Source organism: Zalophus californianus, chromosome 9 (genome assembly GCF_009762305.2).
Source record: "Zalophus californianus isolate mZalCal1 chromosome 9, mZalCal1.pri.v2, whole genome shotgun sequence".
Lineage (NCBI taxonomy): Eukaryota > Metazoa > Chordata > Mammalia > Carnivora > Otariidae > Zalophus > Zalophus californianus.
In genome coordinates this window covers 60,557,510-60,579,784 of record NC_045603.1, presented here as the reverse complement: position 1 = coordinate 60,579,784, position 22,275 = coordinate 60,557,510, and the positions used below count along the sequence as shown (strand labels likewise).

Below are 22,275 nucleotides of genomic sequence, written 5' to 3'. Positions count from 1 at the left end.
GGTTGTTGTTTTAATGGGGGTGGAGAGAGGGACTGGAGGAAATGGTAAAATGTGTTAGTGCTCAGGCAGAGGATGGTACTTAAAATATCCCCGACACCCTACAAGGATGTCCCAGCTTGCCCCTAAGGAAATGGTTCTCACACTTTAGTGTGCATTAGAATCACGTGGAGTGCTTGTTAGAGCCCAGCCCGAGTTTCTGATTCAATAGGTCTGTGGTGGGGCCCAAATGTGATGTCTAACAAGCTCCCAGATGCTGGTGCTGCTGGTGCTATACTGGTCCTGGACCACATTCTGAGACCCACCACCCTAAGGGAAAGCCAATGAAACTAGTGCTCCTAGTCATTTCTTACAGCTGAAACAGCACTCACCAGTAGCTATGGTGGTGAGATAGCTCTGTGCTACCAGCTCCCCATTAAAAAAATAAAATAAACCCTAGCAGCTAAATACAAACCTGCACCTACAGAGGACATAGCCGCCTTAACCTGCCCTACTCTCCCCAGCCTTTTCTCAATCTGGGGTAGCATTTTACCCCAAAGAGTGACGAAAGACCTGGTAACAGAAGGTGGGAATGGTGGCCAGCAGCTGATGCTAATTCCTGCCGGGCCACCACTCAGGGGTGGGTGGGTATTTATGTCTGTGTACATGCATGTGTGCAAACACAAACAGAGAGAAATCAGTTCTATACTATGAGAGGGATGGTTAGGGTTGTGGGAGGCTGAAGTAGGCAGGGGGATCCTCTACTCTGCCTTAGGATCCTCGCCTGTTCTGTTCCTCCCTCCGCCCCTTCAAACAAAAGTCTAAAGAAAGCAGAAAGAGCATATCAACAAAGGCATATGTGATATAACTAGGACTGGATTCTAAACGGACTGGTTATGAAATTAAAGAAAAAAAAAGAATACATTTCCTTCCTGTGTATACAATGTACAATATTAATGAAAAATAATGATTTGGGGATGGGAAGTCATGAAAGAAAGGGGGAGCTTTCGGGGGGAAGGGCGGTCTCAGGGCTAGCACCTTTAAAGGAGCTCTCAGTGTGGAGCCACGGGAGCCTCAGAAACCACAGGAGGAATATTTTGGTGTCTGCTCGGTGGTTCAGGCTATAGACAGGGCATGGTTATAGTTAAGTACCCCGTCAACCAGGATGGGTGGTGCCGGAGGGCAGTGAATCAGGATAGGAGCCAAGAACAACAGAACAGGCACAGGGAAGGCAGCAAGGTGAAAGAAATTCAGTGAGGCCATCTCCTTGTTAACCACTACCAAGAGTATATGGTCTAGTGCTTAGGGCCAAGGAGAGGAGTGGAGGCTGAAGGAAGCCAGATTTGGGGCATACAACCAACAGGGAAAGAGTAAGGGAGGGCCTATTTTTCTAGCTTTCTTTAGCAGTGAGGGAAGCTTTCTCAGACTTTTCAACTCCGAGCAAGCTTTCTTTGAAAGGACTAGGGCAAAGTCTGCAAGATTCAAGACCTGGTCTGGTACCTTTCTCTATGGCCTTGGTTATCTACCGGCTGTGTCTCTCAGATGAGGCAGGAGGCCGGAGTCTTGTGTTCACGCAGAAGAGTCTCAAGGCATCCATACTCCCAGATCCTTTCAGAAAGTATCTTCCCTTAGGCCCCTAGAAAGGCCATGGTCAGTAAGAAGGGCTAAGTGACACCCTCCATGATGTTTGGTTCTGGTCCAGGTAAGTTTGGAAAGCAGAGGGCAGGGGGAGTGGCCACAGGGCTGGCAGGAGTAACAAGGTAAGTGACATTCCCTGTAACTATGACAGTCTCAGGATAAGCAACTGCTCTGCCTTCTTAGTGAGGCCACGGACCAACTAAAGAGCGATCTACGAGGTTCTGTCCTGCCCCTTCCTACTGCTTTACTACCTAGGTTCTGGCAGTGCCCCTCATTTAGGTCCCCAATAACTTCCTACTGATGAAAACGAAGTAAGGACTCAAGAGAATGAGACATGGGGACTAAGAAACTAAGTAAGACCCTCTAAATAAATCAGCTATCCTACCCAGGGACAGACAGACAGGACTCAAACTTCCTCCAAGGCCAAGCAGTAAGGCAGGGCTTGTGTGCAGTGACAAAATAATTCTTAACTTGAAAAACACTTGACTAAAGGGGGAAGAAAAATAGTCAAGGGTCTTATGAAGGCTCCTTAGGAGCCATAAACTCAGTCAAGCTTTAGGGCAAGGCTGCTGGTGGGAAATAAAGAAAGTAAAAAATGAAACACAACTAAAGCAGAAGTCCCAGGGCACAGCCGTCTAAAGGAAAAGTCCTGAGTACAAGTTATGGCTGTGAACTGTTAAAGGCAAATGAAGTCCCTGGAGGTGGTAAGTGGCATCCTGACCATCTGCCATGCCATTTGCTAGACTGAGTCACCTCAGGGGCTGTTCCTGTTGGGTCCCGGGTGGTAGAGGATGAGAAAATCATGTTTTCTCTCCTTTCTCTTCACCAGGTGTGTCTTGCTCAGCACCAGCTCTGAAAAGCAGGAGGGGAAATTAAAACAGACGCAATAGAACATGTCCTCTGCCTGGCTCACCAGTGTATCATCTGAGAAGATGGGAATCTTGCAGCTTAGAATGTTCCCTCATTCCCCCTATGACAGCCAATTCTGGGAGACAAAGTAAGAAAGGAAGCTGGCAGTTATTCTGTATGTAAATTTAAGATGGAGGTAGGAGAGAGGGAGAAAAGGACATTCTTGGCTTGGGCAGATGGCAGAAGGTGGCTCTGGGACAACTGGAAGGGATTCATACTGACAGGCTATTAAAGCTGACCTACCTATCCACAGGCCTCTGGCTTTGGATTGCTTCCTATGGCCCTGGTAGAAATTGCATAGTTCAGAGCCAAAGGAAGATGAGAAGTCTTAATGAGGAAGAAAGAGGGACAAGAGGGATGAATTTCTCCCCCTGTAACCTAACTCCTCACAGTAAGAATGGCTGAGCGCAATAGTCACCAATTTCCCAGGCAGGCCAGACCTTCACCAAGCAGGGGTCTCCTGCTGAGATCAGTACTGCGCCTCCTCTCTCCTGCCTCTTCCCATCCTACCTTATCCTCAAGAAAACCCACTCAGGACCCTGGCTCTGATGCCTCAGGGTCCTGGGGCCAGGCCTCTGGGGACACACTGCATCTAGGGGGGCAGAAAGCAGAGGAGAACTGAAGAAATACTACAGGAGCAGAGAGACCTAGCGGCTAGCCTAGGAGCCTGGTGAATGAGAGAAAGGAGATCCAGGGTGAGGGACACTTGTGAACAGAAGACCCTAGCCCGGAAAAGAAGACAGCTGGGTGAGGCTGGGAGATGGGAGAAGAGCAAGGGAGTGCAAGAGTGCCCTACGCAACAGCTCCAGAGGGCTGCACCTGGACAGACAGAGGCAGTGACCCGGGCAGGGGAACAAAGAGGGAGAGGCAGGTGAGGACAGACGACCAAAAGGAGTTATGTATGCTTTGGCCAGTAAACTCTTTTAAGACATAAAGAATCAATCCAGGAACCTGACAGAACGAGCGTCAAACTCTCCTGTTCCTGCCTGCCCTAATGATCACTGCAGGAGGGTGGACTGCGGAGGAGGTGGATCAGCCAGTCACACCCAGGGCACTTTCCCTTTTCACCAACAAGCAAGAGCTAATAAGGCCACGAGATGATCTTGCCAAGGCTTAGTGGTAGGTGGAAAGGGCCCCACCAGTAGACTGAGAAAACTCAAGACACAAAACGAGAGACCCAAATAGCTCTGGAAATAGCTGACAAAGGACTAGAATTCTTGGGGTTTTGTTTCTTTCTTTTTGCTTTTTTTGTTTTGTTTTTTTTGTTTGTTTGTTTTTGGGTTTTTTTGGTGGCAGGTAGGGAGAAGGACTAAAGTTTATGGAAGAGCTGGAAAATACTGCTAATTCATACATCAAGGGTAATTTTACATTCGCCGTAAGTGAATGTTTCAACTAGACTTCAGGAAGGCGGTAAAGGGATAAAATAAGCAATTAATGGGAGACAAAGTCCTGAGCCCACTGGGTGGCTGGGGCGGGCCAGCGGTGACCTGCCATCAATACTAGCCTCCCCTACCTAGCAGGAAGTGGCGTGCTGCTAAGGAACAGGAAGGTAACAGCCATGGCTTAGTGGGAAGAGAGGGAACTGAGAAACCCAAAACCTAGCAGTGCAAGGGTTAGTGTTAAAAGAGACAGGTACACATGCACGGGCAGGGGTGATTGTTCGGACCATCTGGAAAGGCCTTTGGCTGTGGGTACATCAGAAACTGCCCCGTAGGGGATGATCTATGTGGCTCTGGGGCTGGGAGACTCCTAGTACAGGTGTCAATGTACATGACCATGTGGCTGAAAAGCCCCACATCTGTCCATTACTCACAACACACAATTCCCCCCCCCCCCCCATATTGCCATGTCCAAGGCAGATGGGAGGCGATAAGATGACATCTCTCTTGGCTCTCGGGCGGGCGAGCTCTGACTGGGGACCTCTCCACCAGGGGAGGCATCATCTGCCCGCAGACTGGGACTGTGGGGTCATGATCACATGCGACTGTATCGGCATGCTCAGTTCTGTCCTTTGGCTGGCCATCTGAGTGAGGACCGAGGTAGCTACAGCTTCAGCCGCCGAGCGAACACTGAGGCCATTGCTAGGGGCTGTTGCTGAGCTGTGCTGAATCACAGGGGCTGGAGAACCCGTCGGCTCTGAGCTTTCCTTGGGGCTTTCTGCCAGGAGGGAAGACAAAGAGCAGAGAGCAAGTGATTAGAAAAGAGAATGGGGAAATAAGCAAGATCACCTTGTGCCATTAATTCTAAAGGAGCCCAAAAGGAAAAGGAAGGCCCCATCATTTTGGGGGGGAAACTTCCCAGAATCTTAGCTTCTAAGCCACGAAGGGGCTAGGAAACGGGAAGTTGTGAGAAGGGACGCAAGAATTAGGCCCAAATTAATTTATCTATCTCAGTAAAGTAACCCCTCAGCATGTTAATTACACCGTCTGGTTTCTGCGTCTTTGTGTAGTTCATTACCCCTACTGGAACACTCTTCCTTTCAGTCATGTCTTAAAAGGTGATTTAAAATAGATTTTTTTTTAAGCTATCCTCTCTGATTAATTCCCACAAGAATTTAATCATTCCATTATTTTTTATGTTCCCTTAGCATGCACTTGCACCCCAGGTAAGCCTGATAGATATCAAGCTCACTCAGATGAGGTTATGAATGACCAGTCCTTGGCCAAGGTTCAGTTAATACAACAAACTACAAAGAGGCTTGTTGGATCCTCCTGACTATCAACTGGCTAGGCATTAATGATTGAAAACATTTTTTATGGGCTACGCCACTTCACCTAAAGTGATGATAACACTTTACTGATAAACACAAATATCTGAGCTGCATACAAAGGTAACTCCGTGTGGCTCTGCAGTCAAGTTTTATGAAACATCACACAGCCTCCACGGCTGCTTAAACAGAGATGTGTGGAATAAATAAGAACAACCAATGGTTGTATTTTTCATTCTCTCCTGATGAATGTCTGAGTCTCCTTTCAGGATTCAAATATAACCTCTTCTGTGAAACCTTCTTTGTTACGCTCATGAAATTAACTATCTCATCGCTGGTGCTTTCAGAGCACACATTCATCTATTCATCATTTTACTGAGCATCTTCCATGTGCCAGCACTGCGGTATATAATGAATAAAACAGGAGCCCTGTCCTCAGGAAACTCCCACTCCAGGGGCTCTTTGACTGGGATATCTGTGCATACCTTATTCACAGGCTGACATGTTTATCTCCTCATAACTCTGAGTCTCTCAGAGGTACAGTGTGTCATTGGCCTGAGTCAAATACCTACCACAGTGTCTACACCACACAGCAGGAACCAAATACATCTTTGCTGTAATAAATAAGTAGCTTAATGGATTGCCTGCCCCTCAAAAGTTCTTGAAGGGATTGAGCAGAAAACTTACTGTATATTGACTTCACACTGATGAATACTCAATCCTTGCCTTCCTTTCCCCATCAAAAGGATTTGAAATGTTGATCACTAAACTTCTGGAAACACTTTCTTATCCCGGTTTCCAGAATGCCACACTCACTACTCAGCTTATTTCCCTCTTGCCTTCTTGGCAGCTCATTCCACCTTATTTGTGGGTTTCTTCTTCTTTCTCTGACCTTGAAGTGTTGGAGTACCCCAGAGCTCGGTCCTGCAACTACCTTTCTTCTTTCTGTCTGTGCTCTTTCAATAGCGAAACCATTTCATCTGGTTTTGTGGCTTTAAAAACTAACTACATGCTGCTGACTCCCAAAGTTTTATCTTCAGCCTTTCCTCTGAACTGCAGGACCATATAACCAGCCTCCACTTGATACCTCCGCCTGCAAGCTTACGTTCAGCTTGTCCAAATCTGAGGTGCAGACACACCTCCTAATCCATTTGCTTCTACACTTTCCTCTACTTCAACTAATGGCAACTCCACTGTTGCAGTTGCTCAGGCCAAAAACTTTGGTGCAGCTTTTGATTCTTTTCTCATATACACCACCCCGTCTGGCCCATCATCAGACACTGTCACTCTAACTTCAAAATATACCCTGAACTCAACCCCTTCTCACCATTTTCACTACCACCATCCTGGCCCAAGGCTCCGCCTCTTGCTCACATGATTGCCACAGACTCCTAAATGGACTGCTTGCTACTGCTGTGCCCTCCTGCACTCTCTAACAGAGTGATTCTCTTCAAATGTAAGTCAGACCAGTCATGTCACTCTTCCTCTAAAAACCTTCTAATAGCCCCCATGTAGAGTAAAACCCGAAGTCCTCACTAGGACTGATGAGGCCCTATATAAAAATGTTCCTGTTAGCTCCCCTACCTCATCTCCAACTACTCTCCATCCCCGGTTCTCTCCAATCCAGCCACACTACCCTCCTTGATGTTCCCAGAATGTGCCAAGTGCATCCCACTCTGGGTCTTTGCATTTGCTGTTCTTCCCGTTGGCAGTACTTTTTCTCCCATATAAATGCATAGCCAACTCCGTCACTTCCTTAAAGTCTTTATTTCTTTATTCAAAAGTTTTCTTTTGAATAAAGAAGAGTGAAGGCTGAAAAAAATTTCAACCCTGCTGCCCACATTTCATATTCCTCTTTCCTGTTTTATTTTTTCTTCCAAGCATTTACTCTTATCTAATAGAACATATATTGTACCTATTTATCCTCCTGATTGTCTGTTTCACCTACTAAAATATAAGCCCCTCAAGGGCAGGGATTTTAATCTAATCTATCTGGCTTCCTATTATATTCTCAGTATATAAAACAGTGCTTGGCACAGAAGAGGCTCAATCAGTATCTGCTTAATAAATGAATGTATCCTGAAGTACATATTAAAATTAAAATTTAAATAGAAATGTTTAAAATGAGTGATGTGGTTATTACTCTTTTTCTATGGGAACACATCTCTGAAATGATAAAGACAGTGGAAAAATAACTTAATATATCAAAATTTGATAGCCAAAATTTCTAGGAATTTATTAAATTTGTAAAGGAAAATGTTTTATTAGCTTTCACTGTCCATAAGCAAATTATTCACAGTAATTTTAATTTCAGGACTGTGCTTGTTCCGAGCACGACTCTATGACCATCTCTTTCTAGCACTACTTTATGTGTGCACATAGGTTACAAACTAAAACCACCATGGGTCCATCATTAGAAAGATAAAATATACCCCCATAGCACAATGCTTAACAAACGCCAATGTATCATCTGTTGTTTATATTCTCTTGAGGCCAAGATAGCATCTTTGGAATAAGAAAGACCTAGATGGGAATCTTGGCTCTGCTACTTCACCAACTGTGTAACTTCAGGTACATGACTATTCTGAGTGGTTTTCTTGTATATAAATGGAGGCAATATCTATATCATGAGAGAATTGGGCAGATGGTAGAGGGCCTAACACAAAGTAGGCACCCGATAAATATTGCTACCCTTTATCTACAACTACGATAGATAATTAGGATAACTCTATATGGTTCTGAAAACAAAATTATTTTGTAGGACTAGCTGTTCCAGAAAGGCTGCTCACTCATCAGTGTGGATCCCTCCAGAACATTCAGAATCGGATTATAAAATTATAAACAGTTGAGACACTCGGTACATGTAGTTTACTGACTGACTACCCTTGCTTAGGTTGTGAGCCACTCACCTAAATAGCCTTGGGTCTTTTTCTGTAGTGCAGTAACCGGGCAGTCTTTATGAGCTAACAGTAGCTGTTTCAACTGAGCCACCTCATTGCGTAGCAATGTGACTTCATTCTGAAGAGGGAGGAAAGAAAAGAGCATCAAGAAAAAGTACCCTCCACCCCTGCGCCCCCAGTGGCTGTTCCCACGGTGAGGACAGAATGCTGCCTGGATTTTCTCCCCTGAATCTGGGAGACTCCTCATCCGGCAAGGCTTCAGACAGCTCAGGGCCAGTACACTCATGAATTCACTGACAGGAGCTGCTTACAGTGAAAAGGAGGGATTTATAATAGAAACATTATTCCTATTTAGGATAAACATAATCATACCAAAATTAATAATGCATATGTCCTCCGACTAAGAAAGCCTACTTCCAGGAATCTATTTAACAAAACTACCTACTCAAGTGCATACAATGTTAACTATACCACTGCTGTTCTGGCAAAAAATTAGAAACACTGTAAATACCCATACCTTATAATATAACCACACTACAGAATATACTACCATAGAGCTATTAAAAAAAATGAAGTAGATTCTCTAGACACATGGCCAGATCTCCAGGAGATACTATCAACCTAGTTATGTTAAAACAAACACACAGTCCCTCCCTGACGAACCCACAAAAAGTATAAATGAAAAAAATATTTAGAAATACATATATGTCTGGTAGGTACACACCAAACTCATCCACAGGAAAGAATAAGACTGGGAAAGGCATACTGAAGAAGAACTTTGGTTTTGTTCTATACACTTGTGTGTGCATGTAGGTATACATGCTATATACATATATTCATATATACCTTTGCAATGAAATCTTATAATAAGTTATCAAAAGAAGGGAAAAAATAATATTCAAGAAAATATCTGGATTATACTTTTTCTATTTGTGCTCGTGTGGTTTTTTCTTTCTTTCATTAAGCTGCATTATCCGGGGCAAATACATTTCCCTTTGGGTGCTCCATGATCCCAGTCGGATTCTACTGATGACCTAAAAGAGTACCCTGGGACAATTAATCTAATTTCCCCCATCCAAATGGGTCTGTGGATGATTCAGACTCTAGCAACAGGTTTGGGAGTAGATGGTAAGTCTTTTCTAACCCCTGGGGAAGATATTTCAATTTTGACAGTTAAGAGTTTCTTTCTGCATTCTTCCTGGCACATCTTCTGGAACACTCCTAATTTAAAGAGTTATCATCTTCTTTTATACTGTTTCACTTTTTTCCGATTCAATCTCACTTTCCAGATTCATCAATCCCAATAACCACCCAGGGACCCACTCACACTCAGCTGAATGTTCTGAGAAGTGAGTTCCTCTGCCTTCTTCTCGAGGGAGGACACCCAGAGCTTCCGCTTTTGACGGCAGCGGGAGGCTGCAGCCCGGTTGCGCTCCAGAAAACGCTGCCGCCGTTCATCAGGATCTTCATCCACTGTGCGTCGCCGTCGCCCTCCCGTGCTGGGAGTGGGCTGGGCTGGTGAGACCTGGGGCCCAGAAAGAGGAGTTACTTGAAGGGAACATCAACCCTTTGCAAATTAAACCTGATGTCAGGTAGGTTAGTAAGCTCTGGTAAAGATCTGGTAAAGGGATGTACCAGTCTCTGCAACCAGAGCATGTCTCATCACCATGCCCCTGAGTTTCTCTTCTCTCTGCCTCCCCATTTCCTTCCAGTCTTCTCAGCCCCAAACTTAGAAAAACCACAGCTCAGGTGGAAACTGATTATTTCTGAGACAGACAGACAAGATGAAGCGAGCGTCACTTTTTGTTTCTTAACAACAGGGAATCTTCCTGTAGGAGGGGAAACCGTAATGGGGGCTGGGTATCGGGGGAACTTTTAGGGAGACAGGAATAAAGATATTTGAGAATCACTGATTTGGACAAGCAATATATACAAACAATTGAATGCTACAACAAGTTTCAGAAAAGGAGGAAAGACTTTACTACCGGTGAGATACTGGCTATCATGGAGAGATATGAATTGGTACATTCTTATTTATAGTCAGTTATTAATCATCCTCAGCAATCACCCTCCCCACCTTGTTTGTTCTGTTTGTTTTTATGCAAATTTCTGGATCATCTTTCCTTTCTATTAGCCGGTATGTGTTCCGAGAAGATAGACCAACTTTATAAGAGCAGGCAAAATTAAAATGTAGAAAGGTCAGCCATCTCTATAAAAGAAACTATATAATGTAAAACAATGCCAAAAACAAATTCTTCCTGGATCTGTTGCTCTTAAAAAATATCTATATTAGTAGTTCCCAAGGACCAGAGCTCACATCAGTTGCATGAGACTAAGCATGAGCTTATAAAAAAAAGAATCTTATACTCCACTTCAGGCCCTAATTCATGTTCTCCATTAATATAGATAATCAAGAGGCAATTTTATTTATTCACACTAATATTCTCTCTCCCAAAAGAAAAAATGGAGAAGAAATTTCAAACTCAATTTAACGAGCTGGAGGCCTTGGGTCATTGCTTCTCACTGTACTATGGGAAGTTTATACTAATTCTCTTGAGACTTTCAATTTCCTCTTTGTCTTGAGCTTGGTGGAGCACATGGGAAGACCAGCGCTTTAAGGGGATGGGGAAAGGAAACGGTAGGTTCTGATTCTCTCACAGTAACTCAGCAGCTCAAGCAGGGAAGAGAGCTGAAAGAACACCAAGGGAAAGAAGGGAAGAATGAGAAAGAAAGGGATCAGCGGTGAGTAAAAAGGAAGTCACATCATTTTCTTGAGAGGGCAGCAGCACAACTCAGGCAAGGTGGCTACTGCTTTGCCATTTCCAGGGACTGGCATCGGAAGGGGTTCTAGGAGGGCGGGCAAGCTCAGCTTCCAACAAGAAAACTCAAATGAAGGCTTTAGTTGTTGGCCAAGCTTTAAGGTGGCATATGGCCATTAAATGTTAGGACATGTGGTGGTAACTGATGAAGCAGGTGGTGACATCAGAAAAAGGGGCTGGACAAAGATGTAATTCTAGAAACCCATCTCAGGTTGTTGTCACCTGTCCAGTGCAGATACTACAAAAACTAAGGCCTATTCAGTTTTCAAAGAAACTTATTAAAACTGAGGCTTCCTTGGGAAAAGAACAGGGCATATAAAAGGGACTGCTCTAGCTTTAATAAGACTTTCATTTCTCCGTGATAGAAAGGGATTAAATGGATAAGGAAAAGGTGTTCCATTATGTCTATTTACTGAGCCATCTTAGTACTGTGACACCCCATTTTACTCATATATTGTTATTACCTAATTTTGGCCACAAAACCTGATAATCAGGTTTTTTTGGTTCTTGTTTTTGTCTTTGTTTTGGTTTATTTTCTGTAAGACTTAACGCATGGGAAAGAGACTGGGGAGACTCCTTTGGCGCACAAAGTGGTTTGAGTCAGGTTCTATCACATTTTAGAGGGTTCTGCAGATACGTCATTCACATATAGAAAAAACCAAAAACCAAAAATTGAGACCTCTTCTGTGCCAGCTCTGCATTCTCCAGCTTGTCTGATGTAAATATAACAGAAGAGTAGATAAAGACTGGTGCATTCTGCTACTGTCAAACTGTTAACAAGAACCAAAGCACAAGAAGATGCCCAGAAGACTGAAACCTGCTCTTTCTGCTCCTTGAAAACTAGACGTGACATAAAGTAACGGTGACACAGCAGGCTCCCCCGTCCAAGGGCCCAACTGACCTGTGGCTGGGCAGGGGATGGGGCATCAGGGTGTTGGATGAGGAGCTGGCTCTGCTCAGGACGGGCTGTCACCATGGTACTGGCAGTACCCACCACCATTCCACATCCACCATTGATTGAGGAGACTTGGTGGGTTAGGGTGGCTTTTAGTCTCTGTAGGGAACAATAATAAAAAATCGCTTGTCAAGGTTTAAGATTCTACCAAGGGTGAGAAGAGAGGGTTAGATTTTAATACTGATCTTATAGATCACTAAAATTTCCACACCAATTTGCCCTTAACAGAGGAATTAAAGGAAATGACAGGGAGAATGTACACCTGGATCCCTAACATGCCTACTCTGTTCCTTGGCTATCATCCTGGGCACAGTTGGAGGGTGGGGGTTGTTGAAGTAATAGAGTCCAGATGAAAGCTCTCTCCTGGAACCTGGCCAGGTGCTGGTTATGCAGCTATTCACCTCTTGGCCAGCTCTCCTGCCCACTCATCCACCCTCCATCTGTCACCCTGGAACTGAAACAGCAAGCATTCTACTCTAAACAATCTGTGCTGCCTCTTTTCACTGCCATGGTCTATGTACCAGGCTCTAAAGGTGGAAGAGAGGAGAGAGGAGTCATGAATCAGGGTCTTTTCTTCTCCAGACCCCACTGCAGGGTATCTTTAGCTTTGCAAGCCCCAGAAGGTTTCTTTGCCTGGCTCACTTGAAAAACCGAGGCTGATAACACTTCTTTCGAAAGGGCCAACACTGCCCCAAGCTGGGATGTACTCACCATCTTGGCTTCTGATGGCATAGGGTGGCCAGAGGGAGAAATGGAACCACTGCTGTTAACTGGTGGGCCAGGGATACCAGGAATGTTGGGCACCATAGACACAGGTCTGGCCAGCTGGATCAAGAGGAGGAGGAAAAACCAGAAGGGAACATAATACTAGTGGTGGGGCAACAGCTCCAAAATGAAGTGCTTTGGAGACTGGCGTGTCAGAGCCTGTTCTGTGCAGCCTGTCCAGAGGGCACAGAGGGACAGCCTGGGAAACACCTTTCCCCATGGAGCACCACAGGGTAGGGAATCTAATCCTTTAGTGCTGACAATTTCTATGGGAACGGCTGGGGCTCTATCTTGAGGAAAGTGGTGGGCAATGTGGGAGGCGCTAAGTGCCAAGTGAAATCAACCAATCAGCAGGCTGGCAAGATCAATTCCTAGACCAGGAGCCAATTGTCCAGATGAGTCTTTGTCTAGTGTTCCACAGTGCTGGATTGGCAGAAGTTAGCGGAGAGTTTAGGCAGGCTGCCACGCTCAACTAATACAGACCAGAGCCCATGTTTCCCTGGGGTGCATGTGTGTTTATGAGCATTCAGGTGGAAGGGAGGGATTAGTGTGTCGGTAGGGTTGGCTGCCCCAACTACAGAGCTCACCGATATAACAGAAGGCATCTGTACCGGAGGCCCTGGCAGCACAGGCATAGTCTGTCCATTAGCAAGATGCATGACGAGAGGGAGGGAGCCAGTGGGAGACCTGAGGAGACACGAAGTGAAATGCTCATCATACAGACCCTTTTGTCTATGGATCTTCCTCCTATAATTACAGCAGATTGCCCAGGCTTCTCTAGTTAGGGAAGCTACACGGCAACACTATAAATTCTTGACACTGTCATGAACGTGGAAGAACCAGGGAATGCCAGTTACCTTACCTTACAGATGGACAGATGGCCAGAAATGGTAAGATCTTTACACCTTGCAAATTAAGCAAATACCACTGAATTCAAACGGGTGGGAAGCTAATCCTATTAAGATTTCAGAACAACGAAACAAACATCCCTACCACTGGCATGTATAAATTCTGTCTTGCCTTAGCTGGGACTTGGACCAAAGTTGTCATTTTGCAAAGCCGAATTATGTCATATGATAGCCAAATATGAGTAAGTTTCTCTTGTTCCTTTGCATGTACTGCTCTACCTTGTCCCCAAAAGATGTCACTTTGTATTTTTCCTCGTGGGTCCAGAGAACAATAAGCTTTAAGAGGCTGAATCCTGACAATAACCTCTAAACCCATGGGTACCCGGGGATAGGAGCTCAAGTCATCTCATTAGGAAGTCTGTATGGACCATGCCAGGATTGAAGACAGACAGAGAAACAAAATTAGGGGTAGCAAAGACCAAGAACCCCAGACTGAGGGGGAACACCAGACTCAAAAAGATGACTTAATGGGTTTCAGCCCATCATTCAGTAATGCCCTCCAAACCTTGTACAGATTGAGGCCAAGAACTAGATATACTTCCCTGTGTGGCTTCCACCATTATGATGAACTTTCTAAAGTTTTAAAGATTCTTCTTTTAGATCAAAGAAAAGATCTAACCTCCAAATTCAGGAAGTATTATCCCCAAATAAATACTTGCTTGTTTACTAATAAGGTAAAGGAGATGTCTGCTTATGGGGGGATATTTTATTTTGAGAGACAATCTCACTGACTTGTTTTGAGTATTCAAAAACAGTCCCTGTTTTTGTTTTACCAAGTACAAAAAGGTTCAGGCTCCACTGTTTCTCCCTGCTTTACTTACCCCAGCTGCCTGTTGGATGGTGGGGCCTGTGTGATGACAGAAGTTGGGGAGGGAAGGGTCGGGTGAAGTGGATCATAGCCCAAGTGGAGAGGTAGGGAACCAGGGCGCACGATGGTAGGTGTGGGGGTAGAGATCACGACAGGCTTTGGGGCCACCTCCTGAGGAGAAGAGACCAACAAAACACAAAATGCTATATGCGGCTGCTTATAGGAAATTATGTAGCTGGTTAAATGTAGTACACATTTACTGGAAAGAGCACTACAGTGACTCATGTAAATCATGCCCTGACTCTATCATGATCATGGACCCATACTTCACTCGCCCATTCAATAGGAATGCTGAGTTAAGGCTTTTTGGCTATCTCCCTTTCAGGGATGATTGCTTTATGAATGAGATGAGAGTTGGAAAATCACTTGAAATCTTAATAGAAGCACCATAGTGCCATATAAGTTCCAAGGACTGTCATAATTTTTCACTCTTATTCCGAATCTGATGTCTGAGTGTCCTCTGATCTCTAATGAGAAAAGGCAGGGTGTAAGACTGGTGATAAGGCAACCTAATATCTCCTACAGACATATACCCCCACCCCCACCTTTTTATTTTAGGTAGCCTCCATGCCCAATGTGGGGCTTGAACTCACGACCCCGGGATCAAGAGTCACACGCTCTACTGACTGAGCCAGCCAGGCACCCCCAGATGGATCCCTTTAAAAAAGGCCATGGAAGAAAAGGCTATGGAAATTTAAGGGTCATGTTGTAATAAAACAAACTGCTTCCCACTGTTAACTTGTTTGGGACCTTAGTTGCTAGTGGCCACACTGGCCCTCACACATCTCTAGACAACCTTTAGGACCTGGTTGCTAATGAAAAGGGGAGGGAGGAGGGACAGTTGTAATGTTTATGGAAAAAGTAGTTTGGAGAAGTTATCAAACCAAATTTGGAGGGAGGTAAAATGAGGTACAGATGCTCTACCCACAGGGAACATTAAAATTAATAACCCCTGGTAGAGCAGTAGAGATTGGAAAGAGGCATGAGGGGGCTTCTGAGGTTCTGATAATATCTGGGTGCTGGTTACACAGGCTGTAAACTTCGTGAAAATTCAGTGAGCTATATATTCACAATTTGTGCACTTTTCTGTACGTATGCTATATTTCAATAAATTTTGAAAAATACTACCTCATAAAAAGTTTCCTTTAAAAAAATAATACTCAGGGGCGCCTGGGTGGCTCAGTTGGTTAAGCGACTGCCTTCGGCTCAGGTCATGATCCTGGAGTCCCGGGATCGAGTCCCGCATCGGGCTCCCTGCTCGGCAGGGAGTCTGCTTCTCCCTCCGACGCTCTTCCCTCTCGTGCTTTCTATCTCTCATTCTCTCTCTCTCTCAAATAAATAAATAAAATCTTTAAAAAAAAAAAAATAAAAATAAATAAAAATAAAAAAATAATACTCAGGGGCGCCTGGGTGGTTCAGTTGTTAAGCATCTGCCTTCGGCTCAGGTCGTGATCCCAGGGTCCTGGGATCGAGCCCCGCATTGGGGGTCCCTGCTCAGCGGGAAGCCTGCTTCTCCCTCTCCCACTCCCCTGGCTTGTGTTCCCTCTCTCGCTGTCTCTCTGTCAAATAAATAAATAAAATCTTAAAAAAAAAATAGCCAGAATTCTAGATTTTCTCTTTTAGTCACTAGAAGCCTTCCTTTTTTTTGTTTTTTAACTTTTTAAAATGAATTATTTATTAATTACAAGAGACATTCTGACATATGCACTGATGACGTTCATTCTCTTTTAATGTGGTTTTGGCTTAGCTATCTTAAGTGCTGCATATATTTGGACAGGACTGAAAAGTATTATGTGTACATGTGTGTGTAAAAATACATACATATATATGTTTATATGTATACACACATACATTAATACAGAGAGAGCAAGCATAAGACCAGCTCTTGGGCAGCATTTCTTAGAACATTTGGCCTTTAGCCCACAAGGGTAAAACGTATGAGGGAGTATAAATTATTTGTCACCAGGAAAAATCTCTGGTAAACCTAGAAGCACATCTCAAGTCCAAATTTACATGATTAAAATTAAGCTGCCATGTAGTTTAGACGCCTTCCTTCTAAGACTTTTTTCCGGGGCACCCGGGTGGCTTAGTCATTAGGCATCTGCCTTCAGCTCAGGTCACGATCCCAGTGTCCTGGGATCGAGCCCCGCATCTGGCTCCCTGCTGCGTGGGAAGCCTGCTTCTCCCTCTCCCACTTCCCCTGCTTGTGTTCCCTCTCTCACTGTCTCTCTCTGTCAAATAAATAAAATCCTGGAAAAAAAAAGATTTTTTTCCAAAATCATTTAATGTCCAATTTATTAATTACATAAGTTTTCTTTCCCACTTAATAACTGAAGTACAGGGGTGCCTGCGTGGTGCAGTTGGTTGGGTGGCCAACTCTTGGTTTCAGCTCAGGTCATGATCTCAGGGTTGTGAGACTGAGCCCCATGTTGGGCTCCGCGCTGGGCGTGGAGCCTGCTTGGGATTCTCTCTCTCCCTCTGCCCCTCCCCACTCCTCTCTCTCCTTCTCTTAAAAACAAACAAACAAACAAAAAAACACTTTTTCCGCCATCTTGGAGTCTGTGGAGGCCTGCTGGGAACAGGACTCCTATAATGCCAAATAATGTCTGGAAGGCTATGGTCCAAGGCCATTTTTGCTGGCTATAAGCGGGGTCTCCGGAACCAGAGGGAGCACACAGCTCTTCTTAAAATCGAAGGTGTTTATGCTCGAGATGAAACGGAATTCCATCTAGGCAAGAGATGTGCTTATGTGTACAAAGCAAAGAACAACACAGTGACTCCTGGTGGCAAACCAAACAAAACCAGAGTAATCTGGGGAAAAGTTAACTCGTGCTCATGGAAACAGTGGCATGGTTCGTGCCAAATTCCGAAGCAACCTTCCTGCTAAAGCCATTGGCCACAGAATCCGTGTGATGCTGTACCCCTCAAGGATTTAAATTTAATGAAAAGTAAATAAAGGTGTAGATTTGTTCTCTTGTAAAAAAAAAAAACACCCCACCCCCCCAAAAAAACCCCAAAATAACTGAAGTCAACATACATAAAGTACATTAATCTAAAGGATATAAATAAATGACTATATATGTAACATCAAGACAGAGCCCATTTCCAGCACCCCAGAAGGCGTCCCTTCCCAAACCACACCTTCCCTCATGAAATTTTTTTTTTTAAGGTTTTATTTATTTATTTGACAGAGAGACAGCGAGAGAAGGAACACAAGCAGGGGGAGTGGGAGAGGGAGAAGCAGGCCTCCCGTGGAGCAGGGAGCCCGATGTGGGGCTCGATCCCAGCACCCTGAGATCATGACCTGAGCTGAAGGCAGATGCTTAACGACTGAGCCACCCAGGCACCCCATTCCCTCATGAAAGTTAAACATTTACTTTGAGTTCTATCATCATCAAATAGTTTTGCCTCTTCTTGAACCTAATATAAATGGAGTCATGTGTGTACTTTTGTGTCTGAATTTTGTTGTTCAATATAACTTTTGTGGGATTCACCACATTGCTGTGTATGTCATTGGTTCATTCTTTTTTAATGCCATGTGGTATTCCATTTTATTTCATTTATTTATTTTTAGAGAGAGGGGGGTGGGGGGAGCAAAGGGAGATGGAGAGAGAGAATCTTAAGCAGGCTCCATGACCAGCATGAAACCCGACGTGGGGCTCGAACTCATGATCCTGAGATCATGACGAGCTGAAACCAAGAGTCAGGTGCTTAACTGAGCCACCCAGGTACCCTCAGTATTCCATTTTAGAAATATACCACAATTTATTTATTTATTCATTCTCTTATTGATGGACATTTGGACTACTTCAGTTTTTTGACCATTATGAATACAACTCTTATGAGCATTCTTATATACTTTTATATAGTGGACACATACACTAATTTCACTTCCATATAGACTCAGAAGTGGAACTGCTGGGTCAGAGAATAGGTGTAATTTATACAAGTCTTCTAAACAATGAACATTATTTAAGTATAATCAATCCTGTATCACACATTATTTATACAACTAATGAATCAAAACTTAATCTACCTACCAACTAACATTTGGGATAATTTTTTCTTTTTAAGATTTTATTTATTTTAGAGAGCGAGCGAGCGCGCACTCAAGTGAGCAGGGGGAGGAACAGAGGGGGAGGGAGAGAGAATCTGAAGCAGATTCTCCACTGAGTGCAGAGCTGGACACGGGATTTGATCCCACACCCTGAGACCATGACCTGAGCCGAAACCAAGAGTTGGACGCTCAACCAACTGAGCTGCCCAGGCGCCCCTGGGATAATTCTTGGTAGAGAATTTACCTTTTCCTTGAGCGGCGGGGAGCAGGGACTAGAGGCAGGGCTATTAGGTGGGGATGAGTCTACCTCCACTGGCTCTTCTTCCTTGATTTTGATGTCTGGTGTAGAAGGCAAAGACATGTCAAGGGGCCCAGCAGCAGCCTGTTAAAAGACAGAAATAAGCAAAGTTCAACCCCATGATTCCCTACAGGCTGAATCAAAATCTTTCCAGGTTCTTTTCTTTTTTTTTTTTTTAAGTAGGCTCCACACCCAATGTAGGACTTGAACTCACAACCCTGAGATCAAGAGTTGCATGTTCCACTGACTGAGCTAGCCAAGAGCCCCGAGAAAATATACTTCTAAGTTCAGCTCTTGGTCAAAGAACTGACCTGTAAGTCAAAGAAGTATGAAACCTAGATTTTATGTACAACTCTGGCCAGATCATTTTAAACTTCTCAGAACTTCTGTTTTTCTAACTGTAAAATAGAAATAATGCCTGCTTCACCATGGGTGAATACTTATAGAGATTCTGAAAGGAAAAAAAAATACTTATAAATGTTTATAAAGACCCTGAAAGGAAAAAAAAAAAGATGTCATTTAAATCCATGCAAATATAATTATATAATTTTTCATGAAAGTAAAATGATTCCTGAATCCCGTGCTTGCCTATTTCCAACCAGCTCTGCTGGCCACTGGAGAACTGTGGGCACTTTTTCTGCCAACCAGAAGGACTAGATTACCCAAGTATCAAAAGCAAACAAAGATAAATTAGCTATTGAAGTACTACAAACAAGATAGAAAAGATCTTTTCTGGGGAACTTCCCACACTCGATGGTGATTTCATCCCAACATCTGATGTTAGAGGCTAGAAGTTAGGAAGCTAGGGTTTCAGGGTAATAAGGAAAGGAAAGGCTGGCTATTTGATCAGTTAAAGAAATTAGAACTTGATCCTAGAAGCAGGACTGGAGAAAATCAGAAAGGAAAGAGAGTACTTTTCTGGCAGTGGTGAATCACTTCACAAAACCGTGGAGCCGTAAATGGCTTTGCAGGGATCCATAAACCATCTGAGAGTGCGGCCCAGACACTGCACCACGCCAGGAGGGCTGCCACTGCAGTCCGGTTTCATGACAAAGTAGATCCTTTGTTCTATTCTTCCCATATCTTAGGCTTCTTGGTCAAAGAGGAGCTTGTTTCTAACTCTTCCCTTGCCACCTAAATTCTAGAAATCTTGGTAGTTGAGCACAATGAAGATAATCTGGCATCTACCACATTAGAGAAGGTGGTAATGGTTCTTTCTCTCCAATCTGATGGGGGTGAGCAATAGCAAAAATGCTTTCATTTCTGCCCTCATTTTTTTCTACATTATGAAGATGCTGAGACCAATTTAGCTAATTCTGGGATCCCTGAAGTCAGAGGGTGGTGGGAAGGAGAGGCCTCTAAGTAAATAGAACCATGGGTTTAAAATCCCTTTGAGGCATCTCCTAGAAAAGCTGTGGTTCAGTGAAATTTTAGACTCAGTCAACATTCCTGGATACAATCTTCTACTGAGTCTGTTCTTCTCATCAAGGGGAGGTAAAGACCACCCGTGTATAGGCAGGAAGAAATATTGAGATGCCCAACGAGTAAAAGCCTGACCAACTATGAATGGCCTCCCAGAAGTGTCAACTGAGTTAAAATGGCAGTAGAAAAGACTTCGCACTTTTAAAATCTTTTTTAAGATTTTATTTATTTTTATTTGAGAGAGAGAGAATGAGAGATAGCACGAGAGGGAAGAGGGTTGGAGGGAGAAGCAGACTCCCTGCTGAGCAGGGAGCCCGATGCGGGACTCGATCCTGGGACTCCAGGATCATGACCTGAGCCGAAGGCAGTCACTTAACCAACTGAGCCACCCAGGCGCCCAAGACTTCGCACTTTTAAAGGGAGTTTAATTTTCTTGAATCTGCCTATAATGAATGTGATTTTAAATCGCTCACATCCTGGTGGAAACAATTTGACTGATTTGTCTTGGGAGAAGGAGAAATGATGGTGGTGGGGGGGAATGAGGTAGGGAAGCTGTAAAGTAAAATTATACCACGTAGGTTGAAGCCACAGAGAGATGAGAGACTGGAGTCTCTAAAGAAAAATAACGAGAAGACTGTAGCTAGTCTAGCCATTTGAAAGTAGAACTACAAATATATGCCATTGGATTTCCCTGCTTTCTTTCGGTTTAAGGGAGACAGCAGGAAAAGAAGCTCAGAGGAAGCTACGGAACTTGGAAAAAACTCCAGTGATAAGGACACCTTATCTTGCATTCTTACAATTACATTTTAAGCTGGATGAAAAAAAAGTCATGCACAACTCTCTTGATTTACCTGCTCTCTTCTTCTTAGAAGGAAAGAACTCAGAATAAGGGATTCCAACATTCTAATCCTCTCTACAGTATCCACACTAAGTGGCCTACATCTAATCGCACACACTTTGTGATAGCTTCCACCTGCTGGTCCTATTTCTACCTCTAGGCCACACAGTAACTTTAACCACTCTTTTACATGAAAGCTCTTCACATATTTGAGGACTACAATTTTTTTTTCACCTTAAAACTTCTCTTTTCCAAGCAAAACTTCCTCAGTTTCTTTGTATGTTCCCAAAGTGACATAATTTTTAGTTCTTTCACCATCCTGGTTGATCTCCTTTGGAAGGCATTAAAAACACCCTTCTTGAAGTTTAATGTTTTGAATATTACGAGAAAGCTACCTGAAGGTAAGAGCCGCATATATTGAAACAAAGAAGTGTCAAGATTCAATAAATGTTTGTTGACTGGCTGACTGAATGATAACAGTCCAGGTGAAAAGTCTGATTAGCTCAGAAAAGAGTGAGAGATTTAACCCCTAAAAATGTTATCTCACAGAATCTGAGTAATTTATAATCTTTTAACATTCTTAACATATTCAAAAGAGAAATAATTAAAAAAAAATTACTGAACTAATGCTCCACTGAAAGGGCAAGGAGCCCAATTTTTGGTAAAGACAGACTTATGCTGATCCATCATCTGGAACCCCTGAAGACATGGAAGGCTGACTTGGATTAGTGGGTATTATCTGGTTCTAAATAACGGAGCCCATAATTTTGTGCTTTAACCGACTAAGCAATTTATCCCAGGGCACATTGAAAATAGCCTCCATCTGAACACTGCCAGTTTGTCAGCAAAAGTCCCGCCTCTTGCCTTTTTTTCCTCCTCATCTGCAGCTTTCTTGAATTCATGTTCAAAGGAGCTAGCTAATTCATTGAAGAGCCCCACCTCCTCACAATTCTTCAGGAATCTAGTCGGAGTAGGAGTTTGATCTGCAGACACGGGAAAAAAAAAAAAGGAAACTTTATTTTAGTTTTGACCTGAAATTAAAACTTGACAGTATATAGAGAACACATTTTTATTCTTCTCTTTGGAAAGAGTCTCTGTGTTAGGGCAAGTTTGCTTTTACAGAGCGAGAGCAGGTGAAGGCCAGTGCTAGGCCACCAGAGGGTGTCTGTGCTGTCCTGCCTCGAGGCCAGCAGAGGGAAGACAGAACGATGTTTT

General features: G+C 43.8%; 1 protein-coding gene and 1 pseudogene across 8 annotated transcripts in view; one reads left to right on the top strand and one right to left on the bottom strand.

The window, feature by feature from the left end:
* Positions 1 to 3,792: 3,792 nt before the first annotated feature.
* Positions 3,793 to 22,275, bottom strand: part of LOC113921584 (cyclic AMP-dependent transcription factor ATF-7) — an 81,621-nt gene continuing 63,138 nt past the window's right edge. For 6 of the 8 annotated variants that reach the window (XM_035729141.1, XM_027592428.1, XM_027592426.1 and 3 more), the window contains 9 exons: positions 21,925 to 22,043; positions 18,747 to 18,884; positions 14,399 to 14,556; positions 13,257 to 13,356; positions 12,616 to 12,729; positions 11,851 to 12,003; positions 9,458 to 9,655; positions 8,140 to 8,248; positions 4,463 to 4,680 (listed from right to left, as the gene is read on the bottom strand). In XM_035729141.1, the coding sequence (XP_035585034.1) occupies positions 4,463 to 4,680; positions 8,140 to 8,248; positions 9,458 to 9,655; positions 11,851 to 12,003; positions 12,616 to 12,729; positions 13,257 to 13,356; positions 14,399 to 14,556; positions 18,747 to 18,884; positions 21,925 to 22,043 (1,307 nt within the window). Of the gene's footprint in view, positions 4,681 to 8,139; positions 8,249 to 9,457; positions 9,656 to 11,850; positions 12,004 to 12,615; positions 12,730 to 13,256; positions 13,357 to 14,398; positions 14,557 to 18,746; positions 18,885 to 21,834; positions 22,044 to 22,275 lie in introns of those variants that run through there. The other 2 variants (XM_027592425.2, XM_035729144.1) reach the window with 2 other exon arrangements.
* On the top strand, positions 17,048 to 17,435 carry LOC113921587 (annotated as a pseudogene).